Here is a 10,932-nt window from a genome sequence, read left to right on the forward strand (position 1 = left end):
AGGGGAAAGAGAAAGGCTACATGCTGGTGACCAGGAGACTGGCTTTCTTGCAGAATGTGCCCTTTGGTTGTTTAAATGATTATATATTCCTGAGTGTTTTTGTGTACTTCAACAACAACAACAACAACAACAAAACCCAGAGGGAATAGAAGCAAATATTGTTAACCGATGATGAATGAAGGGAATTGTAGTCACTGCAATGAAACAAAATACGATTGGTTGAGTGCAAAATCTATGTTCTCCCATGTAAAGTACCACTCAATTCACAGCAAAGCTTTTTTTTTAAATGAATATATATTAATGGATGGTTTTAAATTTAGAGAAAATTGGAAATAACTTATTTTGCTGACAAATGAAACTAGGTAAATGAGTTAGAAGTGAGGGAAATTGTTTCAAAATAAAGAAAAAGGAAAATAAAATAAAAACACATTTTTCCCAATTGTTTGCTATATACTAGAGTTGTATGTGTTGTTTAAAACATATTCCAACTTGCCAAACAAGTTTGTGACTGTGGTATTAATATTCCCATTTTACATATGAGGACTATTGAGTTTAGATACTTAAAAATTTCTTTTATCTCACACAAGGAGATCATAACTTACTGCTATGCCAGAGAATTTAGCACTAGGATTTTTCAGTATACAACAGTCCTGTTATAGAGCTGTAGGGTAAGCACTGAACTGCTAACCACAAGGTCTGTGATTCAAACTCACCAACCAGTCTTTGGAAACCCTATACAGGGTCGTTATGAGTTGGAACTGACTCAATAGCAGTTAGCAACCACAACAACAGTGCAACTTCTAGAGAAATCAAAAAGAATAATTAGTAACCGTCATCTTTCAAGTGGGGAAATAATTACCAAGAGGATTTCAGTACATCAAAAGAACACGTTCTGCGTAGCCACAAAGCATTTTTGAGGAAGACTCTGAAAGACATCTCCATCATCATCCAGAGACATCTAGATTGACAGAATCCAGCCCTGGATGGAATTCAGAATTCATATAGCTCAGTGAATTCAGAGTTCATCTAGCTCTTTATCACATCAAGGTCATCTGAGGAGTGATTTCAAAACACAGGAATGCTTGGCTACTTTCTTGGAGTGTCTGGGCCAATAGATCCAGGGAGGGGTTAGAAAGAAAGGGATAGACACTGGCCTGTAGCCTTTATTCAGGGAAGCATAAAGACATGACCTTTGGCCAAATCCCCCTAGTAACTAATTCAAGGAGATATAGCGTTATAGCGTGGTGGTTCTGAATTGGGCTGCAAACTGCAAGGTCAGCAGTTCAAAACTACCAGCAGTTCCATGGGGGAAAGATGAGGCTTTCTGCTCCCATAAAGATTTACAGCTTTGGAAACCCTGTACAGGGTTGCTATGAGTCGGAACCAACTCCACAGAACACAACCACTACCACCATACATGTGCAAGAAGCCCTGGTCGCACAGTGATTAAGTATTCGGCTGCTAATTGAAAGGTCAGCAGTCCAAACCCACCAGTTGCTCTAAAGGAGAAAGATAGGACATTCTGTTTCTGTAAAGATTACAGCCTTAGAAATCCTATGGGACAGTTCTACCCTGTCTTACAGGGTCGCTATGAGTTGGAATAGACTCCCTGGCAAACAGACCAAAACCCCAAACAAACCCCAAACCGAAATCACTTGCCATAAATTCTATTCTCATAGCAACTCCATGTTTTGCAGAGTAGAACGTCTCCATGGGATTTTCAATGATTGTAGATAGACACCTTTGGGTGGGTTTGATTGCCAGATTTGTTGTTAGTCGTCAAGTACCACCCAGGGAGTCCAAAACGTAGACAATTCTGCAGCAATGGCTTAACCCTGACTTGAGCAACAGTATCTATTAAAATTTATGAAGTCCTGGTGTAGTACTATGTGTTAATGTGCTGGACTGCAAAGTTGGTTTGAACCACAAGGTTGGCAGTTCAAGCTCACCAGCCGCTCATTGGAAACTCTATACAAGGTTGCTATGGGTTGGAACTGACTCAATGGCATTTAGCAACAACAACAAATATCATTGAGAAGTAACCTATACTAGCTGAGTTGCAGCTGTACCAGTCACACACCCCTGAGGGGGCTATGTGATTGGCGAGGCACAGTTCTTGAGGCACCCCAGAACTGACAGCTTCCCTGAATTGAAGTGACCTACACTCACTCAGTGAATTGACTCACAACCATGCATATTCCAAGTGTGACATCACTGGGCTAATAGAAAGTGTGCCTGAGAGTCCTAAGGCCTACTGCATAGTGTCACTGTGCAGGTTGTGTGGCTGTCATGTGGCCTTTCTTATCCTGTTGCCACAAAGTTGATTTGGACTCCTAGTGACACTATAGGACAGTGGACATGTACCATAGGGTGTCCAAGAGTGCTATCGTTATGGAAACATCTTTGTCCTGCAGAAGGGCTGGTGGGTTTGAATCACCAACCCTTTGGTTAGCAGCTGAGTGCTTAAGCTCTTTATCATCAGGTTCCTTTATCCTTCCTTGAATCTAAGTAAACTTGGTGCTAGTTTTATCTTATTAAATTTGCCCGTCTGAACCAAAGACCACTGTGGCTTGTGCAGCAGAGAAGAATGTCAGTGTATGAGTATGTGGATTTTGAAAAACAAATTTCTCATATATTCTGATGAACATTCTCATCTGGAGAAAAAGAAAAATGGACTTAGACCAGTGATTTCACTTTATATTAGAGCAAACAGGCTCAAAGAGATGCGCTGACATAGTGAATGCTCATGCATACTCAGTACTTAAACTGCGTTTCCAATGCTCAAGGCCTGTGGTTTCCTATGGAAATAACTTGAAATCACTGTTCCCAAAATGTATTGTGCACATGTCCTGCTTTGTGATGAATCAGTTTCTGTATGATTGATTAAATTTAGGTTTGAGAAATGTTGATTTACATATTACCCTCCTGGAGATTTATAGTATGTTAAAGGCGCTGGCAAGTTGCAAAGCTAAGACAATTTGCTTCATTTAATTCATAGTTGCCACAAATTACTTGAACATGGGACCCTTCAGTTCCACAACTATCAAATAGCTCACTGAATAGTATATTTGCAATTAAATCTTTAGAGAAGCAGAACCAGGGAAATCTAAATTGAAGAAAGGCATTACTAATAACTGCTTTCAAAATTACAAAAGCGAGATGTAGTAATACAATATACATTTGTTATTTTCTAAGTTATAAAGTATTTTTACCTATATTTGCAGTTACATAGATTATAATTGAATTTGTGTTATTATTGTGACTTACCATGAAGGTTGTTTATTTGCTTCTAAGATTACAACTGTGTGGAACAGTCACAATCCTTCAGAGGTTGTAATAGGAGGCACAGAGGTGAAAATTCATCAATAGTTGAGCCAGCACAACTATGTCACAAACTTTGGACAGAATCATTCATTTGGTTACAGGGATGAAGGGGATTTAGAAGTCCAAGGCATTAAAGGGAGAAACCTTTTTCTATTAAGGATCTTTCTCAGGGCACTCTTCATGTCCTTATTCCTCAGGCTATAGATGAAGGGGTTCAGCATGGGGGTCACCACAGTAAACAGGACTGCACCAATCTTATCCCTGTCATCAGGTTGAGCAGATGAGGGGATGAAGTAAACCCCTACAATGGTCCCATAGAAAAGTAATACAACCGTCAGGTGAGAGCCACAGGTGGAGAAGGCTTTCCATTTTCTCTCTGTGGATGAGATTCTCAGGACAGTGCTAACGATGCGGATGTAGGAGAAGAGGATCAGGATAAAGGGAAAGGTGATGACAGACAAGCCCAGGACAAACAACACAAGCTCATTGACCATTGTATCTGAGCAGGACAGTTTGAGCAGAGGGGCCAGGTCACAGAAGAAGTGTGGGATAATGTTTTTGTCACAGAAGACCAACTGAATGAGCAAAGAGGTGTGAGTCATGGCAACAACATTACCGAGGACCCATGGGATGCCTGTCAGCAAAGCACAGAGCCTGGGTTGCATGATGGTCATATAGTTCAGAGGGTGGCAGATAGCCACAAAGCGGTCATAAGCCATAACCCCCAAGAGGAAGTTTCCAGTGGTAACAAACACAATGAAAAAGTACATCTGGGTGATGCAGTTGTCATAGGAGATGGCTTGACTCTTGGTCTGAATATTTATCAGCATTTTGGGGACTGAGGTGGAAGTAGAGGACATATCAGCCAAGGACAAATTGGCAAGGAAGAGATACATAGGTGTGTGCAGGTGAGAATCCAAGCCAATGGCCAGAATGATGAGGCCATTGCCAACCATTGTGACCAGGTACATACTCAGAAAAAGCACAAATACGATCTTCTGCTGTTCAACCTGATTGGAGAATCCCAGGAGGATGAATTCAGATATGGTAGTTTGGTTTTCTTGGTGCATATTTCTGGTGATCTGAGAAAAGAACAGAAGATTCCTACATCTCCACATGAAAATCCATTAAAATGGCACTCAGGTGCAGTCATTGCATGGGAAAGTTTTCCCTCTAGGCTCCTCTAGGACAGTACAGAGTGGAGAAAACAACAACAGAAAACCCAAATTGGTTTCTGTTGAGTCAATCCTGACTCATGATGACCTCATGTGTTTCAGAGTAGACCTGTGCTCCATTGGGTTTTCAATGACTGAATCTTTTGGAAGTAGATTGTGAGTCCTCTATTCCAGGATGCCTATAGGTAGACTAAAACTACCATTTTTTTTTGGTTAGTAGTTGAGCTATGAACCATTTCTTCTACCCAGAGAATTCAAAGCTGTAGAAAGTCTACTTAATAAGAATTATTTTCAGCAGTGTGGATACAAAGGAATGCCTTAGGAAGGAAAGATATGAACATGGTTCCAAGATCTTCCCCATAATTCATGTTCATCCTTCAAACTAACAGGATTGAAACATGAAGGATCATTAATATGAAGACTTTGTGGAGATATAAATAACTGAGCTTTAGGTATCCTTATGGGAATATGTATATAAAATTCATAATAGGAGCTCCTTCTTACTTCTGTAGAAGAACTGCTCTTGGATACTGAATAGAAGATGTGGAGACCCAAATTTTACTTCATTTGTGGCTAGATTATGAGTTGAGAAAATTTGTTGTTGTTGTTAAGTGTTGTTTACAGCCACTATGGCAAGGGGAAAGGAAAGATTGGAGGATAGTAGGGCATGCCTACATTTACATCTATGGCACTGCATGAAGATGTATGTTTCCTAGAGGCTTAATGAGTGTTGCAGGAAGTTGTTGAGTTCAAGCCATCTTGATGGACTGCAACTAGGAAGACATCCTGTTGGGAACATGTTGTTAGTACTGAGAGACTATTGGAGTGACTTGCTTATGAAAGAGAGATCAGAGAGAAATCAAGGAGAAAATTTATTGTCCTTTTCCAGGAAGTGTATAATGGAATAGTCATTGATAGGGGGCTGGAGAGAACCCAAAAGTGATGTCACTGGAAAGTCAACATGTTTCACTGCTTCTCACATACAGGTCACTACTTTCTAGTATTATATGGCACAAGACCTCAAGATTTTGCCCATTTTCTACTCCCTACACTCCCTCCCTGGCCTCATAAAATGGAAGGAATGTGAGAGGAAGCTAAAGAATAAAGGAAGATCAGTTATCTTTCCTTTCCCCCCGGCAGATCCCAAAGTCATATGTCAGACCTGAACTGAAGAAGGAAGACACAGATTTTGAATTGGGTATAATATTGAAGTTTTAAGTTGGTCTAAGCTGGGCTTTTCAATATTGAAAGTGTGCCTTAGTTTTACCCCTAAAGGTGACCTGAAAGCTATAGGAACTTACCAAGGCAGAGAGAGGGAATGGTAACTGGAGGGAGGATTCATTTTCTTGTGACTTGTTGGAAAGAACATTGGCATGAAGCCTACAGGTGTTGATCCTGATATTTTACTTTATCTCATTTTTACTATCTCTGCCTTTCTCCCAAATCATTTGCCTCTCCAAATGTATAGATAGCCAAGTCTCCAGATTGCTTTTTCTGTGAACCCTCACCTCTGGATTCTGGAGAAGGCTGCTGGAAGAGGAGCTCAGAAGTCTCTTTAACCCTGAGAAGCTTGATTTTAAATCAGAGACGGGGAAAAGGCAGAAGGGAGATGCTACAGGAAAACTAGAACAAGTTGAAAAAAACAAAAACCTCAGGGCAAGACAAAGATTAGCCTAGAGGGTCCTGAAATAATTAAGTCCTATGCTGGTCTGGGCTTGACTCAAAAGTAGAACTGTGTTTTTGAGTGACAATATTTCATCTTGCTAAATGATTCTGTGTCCCTGGAGCACCTTCTATGTGGTTTAGAGCAGAGCTAAATATGAAAAGACTTACCTTTGAACTACAGTGAAATCTCAGGAAGTTAGTGGAGTTGAGACACACCGCAGAACTAATATCCAGCAGCTTTCCCTGCACACAAAAGGGTAGCAGGCGGGGACTGAGGGATGGCTCTGCTCTTGCATATTTTTCAGAACTGGGTCCCTCCTCTCCAACTTTCCCCACTCCAAGGCACCAGCATTACTAGACTCATGTTGCTGGATTCACATGGGACCTGTAGCTCCTTCTGAGTCCCTGGGGATAATATCACTGAAGAGTTTCACAAACACAGTGATTGTCACATTCTGCTTCAGATGATGTAAATGGGGAATAGACATACAGCATGGCTTTGTTTGTTTATCTATCTTTAGGTGTTGTACCTACTTGTGATTTCCTTTGAGGGAGCTCAAAGAGCTCATGGAAAAACTTCACGGAATCTTTTCATTCCATGTTTCCACTTATTTTTGAAGCCCCCTTGTATTTGCAATTTAGCTGATCATTTCTCTTCATAGGAAGTGAATGGTTTGCAGTGTAGGTTTTATGGTGAAATGGTAAATATTTAGAGTTCCTTCTCTGTTTCCTCTTGAAGGTCTAGCAGGGAAAATTTATTATAGTCCCATTGTCCTAAAGTTGATTTGGATTCCTAGCGACCATATATGATGCAGTAGAACTGTTGTGTAGGGTTTCCCAGGGTGGAGTGTGTAGCGAAGCAGACTGCCACATCTTCCTCCCTGGGAGAGGCTGCTGTGTTCAAAACCTTGGCTCTCTTGTTTAGCAGCCAAGCACTTAACTACTGAGTCCCCGGGGATACTTTTGTTTGAGAAGGAAGATTTAAACATTTGAGTTAAATACCTCCACTAGGGACTATGACATCAGACACTGTGAGTCTCTAGTAGAAAGGAATGGATTTGACTTTCTGTACCTCTTGAATAAATGTCAACATTGAAATGGAAATCTGGAGACTGATTGATTCAACAGAAGCATTGGTGGTGCAGTGGTTAAGGGCTTTATTGATACTCTAGAGGTCAGTAGTTCAAATCCACCAGCCGCTCCACTGTATGATAAAAAGATGTGTTTGTCTGCTTCTGTAATCATCACAGCCTTGGAAATCCTATGGGGCAGGTCTACTCAGTCATATACGGTTCAGTGAATAAGGAAGATCATAGAAGAATTGATGCCTTTGAGTTGTGGCGCTGGAGGAGAATACTAAAAGTGCCATGGACTGCCAAAAAAACCAATAGATCTGTTTTGGAAGAAGTGCAACCAGAGTGCTCCTTGGAGGCCAAGATGGCTAAGCTTCATCTCTCATACTTTGGACACATTGTCCAGAGAGAACAGATGCTGGAGAAGGATATCATGCTGGGTAAGGTGGAGGGTCAGAGAAAAAGAGGAAGACCTCCAACGAGATGGATTGGCCAGGTGGCATCATTGTTGACATCAAGTGTGGCGGCGGTAGTGAGATTGGCCTAGGATCGGACATTGTTTCATTCTGCTGTGCATGGGGTCGCTATGAGTTGGTTCTGACTCGATGGCACCTGACAACAACAACAACAATAAGTCCAATATGATGGCAACAAGTTTTTTCTTGATATGACACTCAAGAATCTTAGTTTCAAGCTATAGAAATAAACTCTGGATTATGAATATAGAAAATATGTGTGGTTCACAGATATACTAGCAATACTGAGTGAGCAGAGCAAAGGAAGATATGCAACCAGACCACAGCCCAAATCAACTTAGCTCATAATATGTTGTTGTTTTTAAGTGCCATCGAGTCCGTTCTAACTCATAGCAACCTTGACTAGGGTTTCCTAGGATCATCTGGTGAGTTTGAACTGTCTACCTTGTGCTTAGCAATCCAGTGCTTATCTACAATGCTACACCAGGACTCCTCATGGTACAGTACAGCTATTTGTCATATGGAGTCCCTGGGTGACACAAATGGTTAAGTGCTTGGCTACTAATCTGGAGTTTGGCAGTTTGAATCCATTCATAGGTGCCTTGGAAGAAGGCCTGGTTATATTTCCAACAGTTCACAGTCATTTATAGTCCTATGGCCTGCAGTTCTACTCTGAAACACACGGGTCTCCATGAACTGAAGTCAACCAGATGGCAAATGTTTTATTTAAATTTTTTTCCTTTAAAAAATTTGTCACACAAACCAAGAATATTCAGTCCCCCTCCAACTAGAAACAACTCAATTATGGATGAGTTGTATAGTTATTCTTGATTTAAATTGTTAGGTTATTTTGTTGCTGTCTTTGTGTTAAGTACCATTGAGTCGGTTCTGACCCATAGTGACCCTGGATAGGGTTTCCGAGGAGCAGCTGGTGAGCTTGAATCACCGACCTTGTGGTTCAAACTGACTTTGCAGTTCAGTGCGTTAACCCACAGCGCCACACCAGGACTTACTAGGAGCTGTCAACTAGGTTCTGACTCATAGAGACTCTATTGCTCAGCAAAATGCCACACAGCTGCATCACCTTCACAATGGTTACATTTGAGCCCGTTGTTGCTGCCATGGTGTCTATCCATCTCGGTAGATGACTTCCTCTTTTTAACTGACCCACCAGGCACTGCTTTCTCCGGATAACATGTCTGAAGTATGAGAGACAAAGTTGTGCCATCTTGGCTTCTAAGGAGCAGTCTGGCTACACTTCATCCAACACAGATGTGTTTGTTTTTCTGGCAGTCTGTGGCACTTTTAATATTCTTCCCCAAGACATAATTCAATGCATCAATTCTACAGTCTTCCTTATTTATTTCCCAACTTTGAAATGCATATGAGGCAATTGAAAATACCATGTCAAATATACCTTAGTCCTCAGACTGGTATCTGTGCTTTTTAACACTTTAAAGAGGTCTTTTGCAGCAGATTTACCTAGTGCAATATGTCTTTTGATTTCTTGACTTCTGCTTGCCTGAGAGTCATTTGTGGATCCAAGCAGAATGTAGTCTGTGACAATTCAATATGTTCTTCATTTATCATGATGTTATTTATTGGTCCAGTTGTGAGGAATTTACTTTCTTTACACTGAGGTGCAAACCACATTGAAGACGGTGGTCTTTGATCTTTTTCAGTTAAGTATTTTAAGCCATCTTCGCTAACAGAAGTAAGGTTGTATTATCTGCATATCGCAAGTTGTTAATGAGTCTTCCTCCAAACATCATTCCTTGTTCTTCTTTGTATTACCCGGCTTCTTGGATTATTTGCTCTGCATTCAGATTTAATAAGTGTGGTGAAAGGATACAACCCTGGCACACACTTTTCTTGATTTTAAACCATTCAGTACTCTCTAGCTCTGTTCGAACAACTGCCTCTTTGTCTATACACAGGTTTCTCACGAGCATAATTAAATGTTCCGGAATACCCATTCTTCTCAATGTTATCCCTATTTTGTCATAATCCACACGGTCAAAAGTCATTGCATCATCAATAAAGCACCAGCCAAGTTCCATTCTGTGCCAACAATGACATCCTTCATTCCATATCCTTTGCTGAATCTGGCTTGAGTTTCTGGTAGTTCTCTGTTTACATACTTTTTTTTTTTTTTTTGGAGTTATGCCTTTGATTCTATTTTAATCCTTTATTGGGAATACAGAGGAACATTACAGTTTACAACCATTAAATCAACAAACTTGGTGATACAGTACTGACGACAAACATGGCCTAAATTCTGGGAGTCCACAGTTTTACAATTTAAGGGGCATTATGTGCAAAGTCTCCAAAGGAGAAGAGAACCATATTACCCAGTGAGCCTTCAAAGAAGTTTGACTCCTCCTCACTCATAGCTAGAAACATGAGTCCTGATAACCGTCACTAGTCTTCATCTGGGCAAACCAGAATCTCCAACTTTTTATGCTTACTGCAGGTAGAAGAGACAACAACTCCACACTGACTTTTAGTTGTTCAGACGACTACAAAAAGTGTCCTCCATTCACAAGTTGGCAAAATCTTCAGAGGGACTGCTGAATCAAGGAGCCTTTCATGTACTTCCAGTTATTATATAGTGCATAGAGGCTGGTAACTGGTAGTCCTGCTAGACCACCTTGTAGAACCCTCTGAAGACCACCTGTGCATTTATACAACATGCCTGTCATGGTTCCAGCTGCTGTTGTATTAAGGTCATCTTCTGCACCTCGCATTTTCTCAATGACCACACCAAAAGCACTATAGAGCAAAGACAGAGAACCTAGAGTATTAGCCCAAAGTGCCCCTTGTCTGGTCACCATGTACATATTCAAAATCTGTACATTTCTTGGTTTGGACCAGGCCATGTTCTGGATTTCCTTCAATCCCAGTTGTAGGCCATTCATAGTCCCAAATGTAGCCCTTGTCATGCAACATCTTCCTATGGTAAAGAAGCCTAGTTCAAATCTGTCCCGGGTTTTATTAGCTCCAGTTGGTAAAATAAATTCATCTGTATCCTGCACAAAATATCGAGGATCCACATTTAAATAAGGACACAGAGGGTTCATACCAGTTACCAGTATGCCGGCCAAATCTGCATGTGAGTAACATGCTCTACCGGCTCCAAAAATGCTGGCCAAAGTACTCCCCGCACTCCCCGCCCCATGGTTTTGTTACTGCTTCCTCCACCATCCTCCATGGTGTCAC

General features: G+C 41.0%; 1 protein-coding gene and 1 pseudogene across 1 annotated transcript; both read right to left on the minus strand.

Moving 5' to 3' along the window:
• Positions 1–3,419: 3,419 nt before the first annotated feature.
• On the minus strand, positions 3,420–4,403 carry LOC102820493 (olfactory receptor 1S2-like). Its single transcript, XM_006875791.1, has one exon. It carries the CDS (start codon positions 4,392–4,394, stop codon positions 3,420–3,422), a length of 975 nt encoding a protein of 324 aa, XP_006875853.1. The 5' UTR covers positions 4,395–4,403.
• Positions 4,404–10,271: 5,868 nt separating this feature from the next.
• Positions 10,272–10,924, minus strand: LOC102837560 (annotated as a pseudogene).
• Between the last annotated feature and the right edge of the window lie 8 nt (positions 10,925–10,932).

This window comes from Chrysochloris asiatica, unplaced genomic scaffold (genome assembly GCF_000296735.1).
Source record: "Chrysochloris asiatica unplaced genomic scaffold, ChrAsi1.0 scaffold00339, whole genome shotgun sequence".
Classification (NCBI taxonomy): Eukaryota; Metazoa; Chordata; class Mammalia; order Afrosoricida; family Chrysochloridae; genus Chrysochloris; species Chrysochloris asiatica.

Excerpts from the sequence above, each read along its gene's own strand:
- LOC102820493 (XM_006875791.1), bottom strand. The coding sequence starts at position 4,394 with ATGCACCAAGAAAACCAAACTACCATATCTGAATTCATCCTCCTGGGA.